The sequence below is a fragment of the Citrus sinensis genome, chromosome 3 (assembly GCF_022201045.2).
Source record: "Citrus sinensis cultivar Valencia sweet orange chromosome 3, DVS_A1.0, whole genome shotgun sequence".
NCBI classification, from domain to species: domain Eukaryota; kingdom Viridiplantae; phylum Streptophyta; class Magnoliopsida; order Sapindales; family Rutaceae; genus Citrus; species Citrus sinensis.
Window position 1 is genome coordinate 19,389,129 of NC_068558.1, and position 14,301 is coordinate 19,403,429.

The 14,301-nt window shown below is 33.9% G+C and overlaps 1 protein-coding gene across 1 annotated transcript; it reads right to left on the minus strand.

The window, feature by feature from the left end:
* Positions 1–10,173: 10,173 nt before the first annotated feature.
* LOC102612642 (uncharacterized) lies at positions 10,174–13,462 on the minus strand. Its single transcript, XM_006493138.4, has 6 exons — positions 12,851–13,462; positions 12,294–12,456; positions 11,916–12,092; positions 11,754–11,837; positions 11,092–11,173; positions 10,174–10,822 (listed from the first exon to the last, which is right to left on the minus strand). Exons 1-6 carry the CDS (start codon positions 13,054–13,056, stop codon positions 10,383–10,385), a joined length of 1,152 nt encoding a protein of 383 aa, XP_006493201.2. The 5' UTR covers positions 13,057–13,462; the 3' UTR covers positions 10,174–10,382.
* Between the last annotated feature and the right edge of the window lie 839 nt (positions 13,463–14,301).

Genomic DNA, 14,301 nt, shown 5'->3' on the forward strand with positions numbered 1-14,301 from the left:
ATTTGAAAATTGTTCTTCGCCAAGAGGTTTGGTAAAAATATCGGCGAGTTGTTTTTCTGTAGAGATAAACTCTAATGCAATATCCCTCTTTTGAACATGATCTCTCAAGAAATGATGTCTTATTTCTATATGCTTGGTTCAAGAGTATTGAATGAGATTCTTTGAAAGATTTATAGCACTAGTATTATCACACTTAATAGGAATTTGTTCTAGGTTAATACCATAGTTTCTAAGTGTTTGTTTCATCCAAAGAGCTTGTGTACAACAACTTCCTGCAGCTATATATTCAGCCTCGGTGGTTGAGAGTGCAACAGAATTTTGTTTCTTGCTAAACCATGAAACAAGTGAGTGACCTAGGATATAGCATGTTCCACTAGTGCTTTTCCTATCAACTTTATAATCCGAAAAATCTACATCCGAATAGCATGTTAAATCTATATGAGTTCCCCTAGGATACCAAAGGCCAATATCTATGGTTCCACTTAAATAACGGAAAATTCTTTTAACAACAAGCAAATGGGATTCCTTGGGACATGATTGAAATCTTGTGCACAAACATACACTAAACATGATATCGGGTCTACTTGCAGTTAAATAAAGTAAAGATCCGATCATACCTCCATACATTTTGATATCCACTTCTTTGCCTTTTTCATCTTTGTCAAGTTTGGTTGTTGTGCTCATTGGAGTGTTTTTGGTCTTTGAGTCATCAATGCCAAATCTTTTGAGTAGATCTTTTACATACTTGGCTTGATTTATGAAAATTCCTTCCTCATTTTGTTTTATTTGAAGCCCAAGGAAGTACTTCAACTCTCCTATCATACTCATTTCAAATTCATTACTCATGCAAGATGAAAATTCTTTACACAACAATTCATTAGTAGAACTAAAAATAATATCATCAACATAAATTTGAACAACAAGTATGTCTTTATCCTTATGTTTGACAAAGAGAGTAGTATCCGCTTTACCCATTGAAAAATCATTTTCTAGCAAGAAATTCTTAAGCCTATCATACCATGCTCTAAGTGCTTGTTTTAAGCCATACAAAGCTTTAAATAACTTATAAACATGATTTGAAAATTTTTCATTTTCAAAACCAGGGGGTTGTTTTACATACACTTCTTCCATTATAAAACCATTCAAAAAAGCACTTTTCACATCTATTTGAAATAAAATGAAATCTTTATGACATGCAAATACCAACAACATTCTAATTGATTCTAGTCTAGCTACGGGTGCAAATGTTTCATCAAAATCAATTCCTTTTTCTTGGTTGTAACCTTGAGCCACTAATCTAGCTTTATTTCTTACAACCACACTAGATTCATCCATCTCATTTCTAAATATCCATTTAGTACCGATGACAGATTGATATTCCAGTTTAGGAACTAATTCCCACACATTGTTTCTTTCAAATTGATTTAACTCCTCTTGCATTGCCATAATCCAAGATTTATCATTTTCCGCATCCGCAAAGGATTTGGGTTCAATTTGAGAAATAAATGCATTATGCTCACAAATATTTTTAAGTGATGATCTAGTTGTAACACCTCGTAAGGGATCTCCTAAAATTACATCCTTAGGGTGAGAAGAAACATACCTCCACTCCTTGGGGAATGCTTGAGAAGTACCTTCATGTTGCTCCATATTTGTTTGCTCTTCTTGTTCATCCTCTTGATTTCTTTGTGGTGCATTCTCTTGTTTATCCTTTGATGGTTCTTTTTGTAACTCTCCATCTGCATCATCATAATTTACTCCTTTCTCTGTAGATGAGGGGTTAGACTCATCAAATATAACATGCATAGATTCTTCTACAACTAGTGAACTTGAAATTATAAACTCGATAAGCTTTGCTTGAGTTTGAATATCCAAGAAAAATACCAATATTTGATTTTGGATCAAATTTGCCAAGATTGTCTTTTTGTTAAAAATAAAACATGTGCATCCAAAAACTTTGAAATAACCAATATTGGGTTTTCTATTTTTCCAAAGTTCATATGGAGTTTTGTTAAGGCTAGGTCTAATCAACACACGATTTAAAACATAACAAGCGGTGTTGATGGCCTCGGCCCAAAAATACTTAGGCAATGAATTTTCATTCAACATAGTCCTAGCTATTTCTTGAATGGATCTATTCTTTCTCTCAACAACTCCATTTTGTTGTGGAGTTCTAGGTGATGAAAATTGATACTCAATACCAAAATCATTACAAAAAGTCTCAAATGCATGATTTTCAAACTCTCCTCTATGATCACTCCTAATGCATGCAATACCATACCCTTTTTCATTTTGAATTTTCTTACAAAACACTTTAAAGGCATCAATAGCATCATACTTATTAGCTAAGAATAATACCCATGTATATCTAGAATAATCATCCACTATCACAAATGCATAATCATGCAATGTTTTATTCTCTACTTTTATGCATGCAATTCTTGCATTTAGAGATTCATTTTCATTTTTAAGATTTGCCATTTCCTTTTTAAGACATACATTCTTTCTACCAATCTTCATAAACTCATTATGCAATTCTTTAAAAGCATCATACAATTCATCATAGGTGGGATCACTTACCTCATTGAGATCATCATCCCCTCCTATTGCCATAAGCGCTAGGTTTGATACTTCTTGCGACCCTTCTTTATCACTTAAATCTTCCTCGCTATCATCCCAAGTTGCAACCATGGCTTTCTTCTTCAGTTTGTTGATAAGTGGGCACTCCGATCTTATATAGCCAGGCTTCTTGCATTCATAGCATGTGATTACCTCTTTATTCTCCCTTTGGTTCTTGAAGTTTCTGAAATTTCTTCGTTCTTCGGTTTTCTTGAAAAATTTTCTGAACCTCCTTGCTAGCATGGCCAACTCTTCATCATCCGGTTCACTCTCCCCATCACTCTCATATTTTGAAGCTTTGAGAGTAATGCTTTTCTTTTTCTCCTCATGCCCTTTTTCCGCGGCCAAATCTTCTTCATATGAAATGAGAGAACCAATTAAATCATCAAGAGGTAAAGTATTTAAATCTTCGGTCTCTTCAATAGCGGTTCTTTTAGGTCTCAATTCTTTTGGAAGTGACCTAATGATTTTCTTAACTTTCTCGCTATTTGAGAAGGTTTTTCCTAGGGCTCCTAGGGTGTTGACTATGTCCGTAAATCTCATATACATAGAGTACACACTTTTATTTTGTTCCATTTTGAACAACTCATATTGTCTAGTGTACCTACAAATTTTTAACTCTTTCACTTGATTTGTGCCTTCATAGACTACTTCAAGTTTATGCCAAATTTCATTGGCACTTTCACAATTAGATACTCAATGAAATTCCTTCTTGTCAAGTGCACAAAATAAAGCATTCATAGCTTTAGAATTTAGAGAAGATTTTCTCTTTTCCAATTCATCCCATTCCCTTGATGGTTTTGGAATATCTTCCCCGACTTCATTTTTAGTTAGGGGCAAAAACAAACCATCACATACAACTTCCCAAATTTCATAATCTAGTGCTTGTAAATAAATTCTCATCCTAGTTTTTCAATATGGGTAGTCATTTCCGTCAAAGAACGGTGGTCTAGTTGTGGACTATCCTTCCCTAAAGGTTGAGTCATTTTGGATTGTCATGGATCTTTTACTCTAGACGGTTAAGTCCTAACAAGAGAATCAGGCTCTGATACCAAATGAAATACAAATGTGCAACCCAAGAGGGGGGGGGGGGGGGGAATTGGGATTCTAAAAATTATTGGGTTCTAAGACAAATTATCAAGCAAATCTAAGATGAATTTAATGGAATAACAATTAAATAAATTACAATATAAAAAGATAAGGGAAGAGAGATTCAAACACGAAGATTTTTACGTGGTTTGGCCAACCTCGCCTACGTCCACACCTCCAAGCTTTCCGGGCTTGAGGATTTCACTAAGCAAGCCTCCAAGGCTTCAAATGCTTACACTTGACTTCCAAGGTGTCAATGAACCTTTACAACAAGAGATTGTCCCCAATCTCTTAACCCAAGTGTATCCCAACACTTACAATCACTCAAATTATTTTTCTTTCACACAATATTTAAGATTACAAATCAATGCCCAATGTGTGAATAGATGAAGCACAAATGTGTTTTAAAGCTCTATGAAGATTGTATTCTCGAATATAAGCTCAATGGTCGTGTTGTGATCAATCTTGTTTGAATTTGGATGAGTTTATTTATAGCTGGAACTAAAAAACTAGCCATTATAGGCTGTCTGCTCGAACGATTCGCCGTTAGCCATTAACGGTTCACCGTTTTAAGCTGGTCAATATTACCGTTGGGCCAATTTTCAAATAAACGGTTTACCGTTTAGGGTTACCCTTTCGCTGTTAAATTCCAGAGACCTGCAAGATGAACATCAGTTATCCGTTTACATTAAACGGTTAAGGATTTGCATGAAATGACCTCTCTGGAAGTTGTCGGTTAACCGTTTGTAACAAACGGTTCGCCGTTTGTAACAAACGGTTCGCCGTTTGTTTCCAGTAACCTGCAAAACAAATTAGCCTTATCCGGTTTTGTTAAATGGTGCAAGATGAGTACAATCTTCAATTCTGGATTTTATCGGTTAATCGTTTAAATAAACGGTCCACCGTTAAATTCCAGTAACCTTCCCAGCTTTTTGTGATTTCCTTTTTTCTTAATCGGTTAGAGCTTAGGTAATATGTTGCTCTCTGGTTTTAATCGGTTAACCGTTTCAATAAACGATTTACCGTTTATTTCTAAAATCTCAGTTTAATCCAGATTTTGCAAAGAATCATTTTTCAATTGGAAATTTAACAGTGATCCATCTTTTATGAATATAATTGGAATGCTTATAAGGCTCTTGTTTATTAAGGAATAGCTACAACATTTTAATCAAAAACCATTTAAAGTTTGTTATTATCAAAATCAATATTATTAACATATTCATGTTAACAAATAATTAGTGGCCTAATGTACTTGATGAATAATACAAGACCTGACATCACATACGCTGTAAGAAAATTGTTTGGGTTGACTCAAAATTTAAAGAAGGATCAGTAAACCGCATCAGCCAGACTAGCAAGATATTTGAGAGGCACTATTGATTACAAGCTTAAATATAGTAGATTTCTACCAATACTTAAAAGGGTATAGTGATGCAAATTGAGGATCTCTGAATCAAATGAGCTCAAATCCACTAGTGGTTATATTTCCACCCTTGGTGGAGGTGCAATATCTTAAAAATTATCCAAGCATGTTTCGAGACTGGGTGGCTACAGAACCTCTTGGTAGATCTTCTAATTTTTGCTCACCCTCTTATTGTTGTGCCAATCCATTGTGATTATCAAGCTACTATTGGCAAAAGCTAAGAGTAAAATATATAATGGGAAGAATAGACACATACATATGAGGCATAGTATTGTTAAGCTACTGGAATCAAGTGTTGTGAGCATAGGTTTGTAAGTCAAAATTGAATTTGGCTGATCCTATGATAAAACCACTAAACAAGAGTTTGGTGGAGATCATGTTGAGGAGGATGGAATTACTGTCTAGATCAGAAGAGAAGAGTAATAGTAACCTTACCTATGTGATTGGAGATCCCATGAAGTCGATTCATAAAGATGAAAACAAGTTAATTATTATCTTATAGCACCATCGATATCATGTAATCTTATTTTTATTTAATAAAGATTTCCTTTATTTATAATTCCTCCCTATGGCGAGATTGCACTTATCGTAGTAATTTAAACTGAGCAATTGAACTCTTAATGAACTCCATAGCCCAAATTTTGTTTATGGTGGTGTGTCATAACTGCATGACACTTATGACACACTAGATGAAAGTTCACCTATGTGAGTGTGGAACTAGGTCAATTCTTATGAGAGTTAGACAAGCTTCTCTAAAGCACTCATAAATCCAAGGGCACAAGGCCATTAAAGTGCCAAACCGCAAAACACCAAAACATTGAGAGAGATTAATGTCAGCCTCTAGTCCTCTTCCTTAAACGAAAAAGAATATTGGTTAATAGAAATTATAAATTCCCAGACTAAGGCCAATTAAATGAACCTCAATATTCTCCTAGAACAAGCCAACACAGTAGGGCAAGCCCCATTTAAGTTAAAAAAACACTATTTGATATGTACATTATCCCCACATCGTAACATGTTTTTTATTCTAATTCACATTCAAATCTCTCTATAAATACACCCTCTAATCCTTTAATCCTTCCTTACAATCATCTCTCTAATTAGTTTTAAATTTAGTAATTTGCTCTTCCTCCTCATCTACCATTACAATAAAAACAAAGTTACCTACCACAAATATAATTAACCAAATGGCTATCAATAAACTTCTCAAAATAGGATCAAGCTTTAGGAAGAAAAGTAGTTGTGATCAAGATGGCCATCCAAATGATGTACCAAAGGCCATTGCATAGTTAATATGGTTTTGGATTTAATAGTGAAAGTGAATTCAGAACGGCCAATCAATGAGAAAAATATCCAATAAATATCAAATCTTAAATCACGAATTAAACAACTCCTCCAAATCTCTCTCTAAATTCTAAACAATCAAAATTCAATAAACTCTGTAACTACACTGTTCAACCCATACACACCAAGGTAGTAATTATGATTTCAACTTATTGAGAATTACCATTAAACATTTAGTGAAGAGCTACCTAAGCATATGTCAATCGGCAGCTAATTCTGCAACAAGAAACTAGAACTGTTTTAAATCTAAGCATGATTAAGCTAACAATCAAATCCTTCATATAATCCATAACATGCGAAACTTAGATCAAAATCATCCATAAGAATAAAAATCCTAGGAAAAAAATACAAATCAAAACTAAAGAATTTAAAAAATACCTTTATGTTTGCCTAATCGAAGTTAGATCGATTAAGCGAGAGGTAAAATGACCACTAGAGTTAGTTTGTCAGCAATCAATCAATTGTGATGAGAGAAATTCTAATTTAGCTAGACGCAAAATGGTCACCGGAGATTGTCAGTGTTGATCAATCATGATGCGAGAAATTTTAGGATTTCTGGTTAAGAAAGAAATTTGCAATCAATTTTGGTTAAAAAGATATGAGAGGAGTAATTTTAGAATTAAAATAATTTAAAATAACATTTTATATTTTTTACCCTAAATAATCAGATTTTGAAATAATTCGACTCTTAGAGGTTAGTTCTAGTTACTTTTCATAGTTCTTGTCACTTTTCACTAAACAATTTTTCACTTTATCTTTAAGGAAGTAGATCTCTAAATAATCTAATTCTTAAAATGTTAATCAAGCATTTCTTAGGGGTGTTAGATTGTCAAATAATCACTTATTTGATCATTTAAAGCAATCCAAAACATGTTCTGAATCAAGGTTTAAGATGCATTTAATGGATTCTCTAATGTTCCCTAGAGTGTTTGGATTGAAAAATAATGATGATTTTTCAAAATTAATGACATGCCCAAAAGCATTGCTATAGATATCAAATATCTTCTTAAGTTGGTTACATTCGCAACTGTTGCTATGGAGAACACCAACCTGTCATTAGCAAAAAATTAGGTGAGAAACTATAGGGCAACTAAAACTAAATTTACTACCATAAATTAACTTATTATTTTCAGCATTGATCTGCACAAAGAAGAAATAAATAAGGGAAAGAGGACATCCATATCTTAATCTTTTTTGGGGCGATAAATTTTAGAATACCTTTCATATACTATAACCAATTGATGCATGTATAACATGTGTAATTGAATTGAATATAACTATTACTTGAATGATGATTTTTTAAAATAAATTCACACATATTATAGAATCATTTGCTTATTTTATGACTGACATGATACATCTGATATATTTTAAAATTTCTATTTTGAGGTTCGGCTAAACCTCCAACTCACCATTAATCAAGAAGAAGAATGTAGATGACGTAATGCATTTTATTATAAGACATTGAATATTATTTGAAAACTCCAACTTACGCATAATGCCTTCCACAAAGTACATTTCAGTTATGTCTTAGGCTTTACTTATATCAAGTTTTAGAGCAACCAACACTTCCTCACCTTGTCTTGCTTCAGAGTTTGTGGAGCACTCATAACTATTTGATATTACCAGCTATGAGTCTTGAGGAACAAAGGCTGATTGGCCTAGGGGAAATCGGGTGCTCTAGCATCAATTTCAGCCGATTTGCACAAATTGACATGTATTCGCTAAGTCTCTTAGGCTCTTTATTTATTAAATTTTGAAATTGTTCTCACCTCCTATGTTGATATCACCCTTGGATTGAACTTGAAGAGAAGTTGAGCAGAACGAGTTTTGGTAATTGAAAAGGAACTTCAAACGCTTAAATCAATTTAAATACTCGTAAACTAAGGAAAAATTTAGAGAAAATGAGAAATTGGCTAGTTATTTTGCCAGAAAAAGTAGATCTTTGAATACTGTCTAATTGGCAATATAAATACAACGTCGATAAATTAATAATTTTGGCACCATGAAAAATCTATTAATTTAGTGAATATTAATATATCGATAAATTAATAATTACTAATAAGTTAATAAATCATTAATTTATAAAGATAATATCACGTTCATAATAAAACTTTAATGATATATACAGATAGTATAATTAGAGAATTTAGTGATTCTGTCAAACTATATGACAAGATCCTAACTTGATCTTGTTGAGCGAATTAGTTACATAATAATCCTTTCGTTGGATTATATGCCTAGATCACGATTACATGATAACTCATCAAATGAGACTTTTTGGAGGCAACATATTAAGCTAATATCTCTGTTATTTCTCTAAACATGGTCCTAGAATACAACAATAGTTTCTCATTTGAAAAATATACAGAAAGTAAAAATGACAGATCAAATGCGTAAAGCATTATGCCAATACCCAAAATAAAAGAAAAAAAATATAGACATATCATGTGTATTTACTTTCAAATTCGTTAATATCAATTTATGTATTGATAGAGTCTTAGAGAAAAATAAGATTTTTTTTAAAAAAATTATTATCTAATAAATTTATCAAATTATTAATTTACCATGTTAATCCTTAGTTAAGACGGATAAAAACTACTAAAAATTTTATAGATGTTAAGTCCCATGGCGCGGGAGATTTGGATTTTTCCCTAATCCAATATCCACCATCAATGGCTGCGAGTTGTTCTGATTTTTTCCATGTGGCGCATCACATGCTTTCCTTTGGTGAAGCCCTATGCTATTTCCTTCCGAGCTTACCCTACTTTGACTGTGTTTTACCCTTTCTGATTGTTTGATTGGCCCTTTCGAGCTTTTTCAATTTTTTTTTCTCCCTCTCTCTCTTACTTGGTAGTGTCAGTGGCTTAGATGGCTAAAACACGTATGACATCTAAAAACATTTAAAAAAAAAAAAGTCAATTTTTGATTTGTTTTCTTTACCCAGATTCAAATATTAGGCTTTTCTCTCGTCGTTTTATTTTACTCTTTACTTGTCTTCGGCACCAAGTCATCCCAGATTCGTTACTTTGCTTTAGTTTTTCCCTCTCTAGTTATTTCTTTGCCTCAGCACCAAGTCATCCCAGATTCATTCATTTGCTCTAATTTTTCCTTCTCTAGTTATTTAACCTTAATAAGCCAATTCCCATTCTAAATATTCAAGAAGCTCCCCCATACAGAGCAATGGCTATGGGTACTATGTATGCAACAGTGCCGGCATTTGCTGCTGCATTTAGTATTTATCTCCTCGACAGAAGTCATTCCAAAGTTCAGGTAAGACTAATGATTCCTTGTGACTGTAAATTGAAGTCTTTAATTTGTATGATGAAAAACGCAAAGCTAAATCATTTACGTGCAGGAATTTAAAGGATTTGCTCCGGCATCAATCGCAAGTGTGCTCGCAAAACCAAACATGGATGTGGAAAACGTTCAACTGCCAAAGCTGGCGCCACAGTTTGATGGTTTGCACAGTTTCGAAACCTTGGTAGCTCATTAATCGCTAATGCTAGACATGCATTTGTCTGTTCAGATAAATATGTATAATGCAATTCATGATTATACAGTTATGAAAAGATTTCATGATGAATCCATAGTGCAGATGTTATAAATCAGAGACTAGTCAGTACAAGAAATCATAAATGATGCTATGAAAGCTATTCATTCCAGAATGAAGCAAGTTATCCAAACATGAGAAAAAGTAGACAAACGAAAGAGGAAATATATAAATCTTAGCACATCTGCTATGTAAATGAGTATCAATTAAATACAATACATAATTTCTTGTTCTTCTAAAAGCTAATTCGTAAAGATTAAAGATGAGTGTAAAATAACAGGGAAAATAGTTTGCTCACTCACAGATAAGTAAGCCACTAAAATGGTGAAATTAGACAAATTCTAGAGCACTAAATTATAATTTCTTTCCCATATTCCCAAACCTTCTGGCCACACCAAAAATAAATGCCTTAGGCAAGAGTCCGCCATTAAGGGTGCAAGCAAGGACGATAGCCCCACCTAGAATTATAAGCTTTGATATGTTCCGATCCAATGGTCTGTCAGATGCAGCTGCCACTTCAGTCTTTGACAAATCTTCAACACCTTCCAAAGCTCTCAAGTAACTTGGATCTACCTTGGTGTTGATTTGAGCCATAAAAGCAGGTTGAGAGAGTGGTGCTCCAGATGCTCTTTGTTTCTGGTACACACGTAATCCAGGCTCAATCTTCTTGACAGCACCCCACATCCCCTGCCTTATGCCAAGCTTTGCAATTTCTCGTGGGATACCCATATCTTCATGGTGGAAAAGTATCACCTCACAAGCAGTCAACTGGCCATTACCTCTTCTTGACTCCACTGTATTAAGCATAAAGAAGGCGTTAACAATTGACGCTATTTAAAAAATTCAAGAATACATTACACATAATACTCCTATTGACACCATGCAATGGTTGCCTAGAAGCTAAAAAGCATGCCTCTAAGAGTCCTCCACAAAATATATCCTCTCTTTGCAAAGACATCAAATATTTCAGGTGCTCTATGCATTCAGACCATTGGCCATTTAAAGTTAAGTCTAAAATAATTAATCAAATTAATGGGTTAGAAGAAAAAAAGAGACAATTTACCTGGTCGAATGCACCAACTTGAGTAGCACAGGTCAACACGTCTTGGTTTGTCACGCCGTGGAACAGAATTACATGGAACTCCCTGCAATAGAAACAGAGAGTCATTGCAGTGGGAACTCCAGTAATTAAACAGTTATAAAATAAAAGATTGCCAACACAATGAAAAATCCTAGGAAGAGATCGAGCTGCAATTCTGCCAGATATCTTCATCCTTCATGCTTCCTCTTTCTTATCAAATTTCTTCCAATTGTAATCATCAGGTGATTGAAATCGTTCTGTAAATTCAAGGTGCACAAACCATCTGTTATTTCATATCCAACAAATGGGGTTGGGTCTCTCACTAGTTTTAAGGAGTTCAATCTAGTTTTAATATCCACACAGCCTCTCTGTCTCAAACAACATAGTAATTATCAGTTGCCCAACATTTTCTGGAACAATTTGATCTAATGTCAGTACTCAGTCACAGCAATGACTTTTTCCATTCTCATCATCACCATGCATAGCTAAACTCACAAAACAGTCTGCATAAATTATCCTAAGCCAAAACCTTAATTCCTTACCAATAAGTGTAACAAGTCTAAATAACCGTACACAAACTGCTGCAATCAGTATTGTTATCTAATTAACAAAAGTTAAGGATAAGTTTGCCTTGTCCTTCATACCTTTGTCACACAATAATAATCTGTTCCTGCTTTCCATATTCGACGTCCTATTATGTATTCCCTGTCACTACAAAAAAAGGGAAACTGCAAGGCAAAGCATTTAAAAAGATAAGAATATGCAACAAAGAAAGTTATAAGCTAAATGAGTTTAGGAAGTCTCACCTTACGTATCCACTGTATTACCATAGTTCCTGTGGTGGGACACTCTTCTAATGTTGTAGAATATGCAAGCATGTCATCCCACTTCGATCTGAACACATCATCCCAGAAGAAGTCCCTTACCAATTCCGGCGTGACATCCTCATACACAGTGCTAGTACGATACTGAGGAGGGCCAGTCTAAAAATCAGAAAAAAAAAAATTCCTTCAATTAGATACCAATCCGAGAAAATGGCAAAAAAATAATAAATAATAATCCCAGATCTCACATGGCTGATTTATGAAGACCGCATGTCACATATGAGATTTACCATTCAATTACAAGTTGATTGTTCCATTAAAAGAAAAGCCATGAATGCAATATAAGTATAGACACCCTACCTTGGGATCTCTTCCCCATGCTTGGTAGCTCATAGTTTCAGTAGAACGATCCATCATTTTTATCCATGTAGGACCTCCATCTTTCATCTCAGCAAGCCGCCATAGATGTTCTAAATCCTCCTCAGTCACCACATTAGACTGTCCATGATTAAGCTCCGATGTACTAGACAAGTACAATCCATCAGTGAGCATTTATCCCTAATTATGAAGGAAAATACTAAGGCATATTATAGCCAATTGATTGGCCCTATTCTGCATAAGGGATTACAGAATAATTATCATAAAGAAAAAAGCATTATCCTAAGTTTATCATTATAAAGAAAGGATTACAGAATAATTACAGAATAATTATTATAAAGAAAGGGTCTCAAAAATCAATACTCAGTTTTCATGATGATGATAGCAAATCCCTAAGTTTATCAAAATAATTATCCTCCATCACAATTTGAACCAAGTAATAATAATAATAAAGTAAGAACAGTCAAGTCCGATGAAACAGGATTAGAACAAGTAGAATAAATAAAACAGTACATATGCAGGAAATAAATTATAAGTACCAGGAATTATCAAATTCAGGGGATGATACAGGGGGTGGTCTTGGTTTCTCAATTTGCAGACGCTGGGTTGGTGTTGATGATTCTGATTCACACAATTTGTGTCTCTTAGTTCTTGAGATGGCCCATTTAGGCTTCCACAGCCATCCAATAAATAACCCCAGTAAAAATGCTACCCATACAGCACCCAGATACAGTATCATCTCCATACAAGTTTATCCTACGGCTGCATGGGGTTTTAACTAAAACATAGCCCAAAAGAAAGAGGCTTGAAGTTGAAGTTGAAGGTTTATGGAGAGGGAAGTTGAAGGTTTACGGAGAGGAAGATGAGAAAGACGATATGTCTTTTTCTTTTTTTTTTCCTCAATATATTAAGAAGCCAAAGAAAAATCTAGGGATAAAGATATGACAGAGATTAGAATTGAATGGCGGTAAACTAAAAAAGAAGGAACAAAGGGGAGAGAAGTACATAAATCTTGATAAGGACACTAATGGTGGTTGGGGATTGGGAAGAGTTTTAAAAGTACTGATTTCGTGTGAATAAGTTGATATTGATTGTGTTGTTAGTTTCTCGTAGGGGCCAATCAGTGGTGGAGACTGGAGAGTGGAGAATAATTTCTTTGCCTAGCCAAATTATGCGAATTTGTTTATGAAAGGAGGCGGTGGTTCAGACTTTAGAAGAAGTTGACCATATTATTTGGTATTATTGAATAAAAAATATTATTTAGCGGAGCAGCATGTAAATTTCTCAAAATGTTCGTTATCACTAGAGTTCGCAATGGGACACGATGGCCAAACTTTGTCCATTTTGATTCTGTCTCAAATAATAAATTGAGATAAAAATATATTTCGATTTGGAATACCAAATCGTAATCGATAGTCCGAATTATCCTCATGATATTAATTTTTTGCCATAAACTATAAATTTTGTCACAAACGATACCTCATATGTTAGTCCATCTATGTTACAACTGTGGTATAGTACCAAAGTTGTTTTCGTTCATTAGATTCAATTAATACAACTATACAATTGTGGATCTAATGGCTAGTTGCAAGTGTGGTACCATACCACTGTTGCAACATAATTTTGCCCTATATGTTATAACTAACATATCATACATTTACGACTAGCGTGTCAGATATATATAATTTATCAAATTAATTTGTCATATTTTTTTGAAAATCTAGATTTCGAGATATTTGAAATCTTGATTGGATTTTCAAATGTTTCAAATCCCAACCGAGTAATAAATCAGAATAAAATTTTATCCCAAATCTCGATTGAGATTTGAGGAATTCTACCTTCCCTAGTTATCACTTATCACTTACTCTCTTTCCTCACAATTCGAACTCGCAATCTAAAAATTAAAATCACTGATTTTACATTTTGTTTAGTTAATTAAAAAATATTTTTGTATTTAGTTTGCTATCTTTAGCTAGCTTCCAAATATATA

Coding starts and splice junctions, on each gene's coding strand:
- LOC102612642 (XM_006493138.4), bottom strand. CDS start 13,056: ATGGAGATGATACTGTATCTGGGTGCTGTATGGGTAGCATTTTTACTG. Junction 12,457..12,850: donor CCTGAATTTGATAATTCCTG/GTACTTATAATT, acceptor GTACTTGTCTAG/TACATCGGAGCTTAATCATG. Junction 11,838..11,915: donor TAATACAGTGGATACGTAAG/GTGAGACTTCCT, acceptor TTTGCCTTGCAG/TTTCCCTTTTTTTGTAGTGA.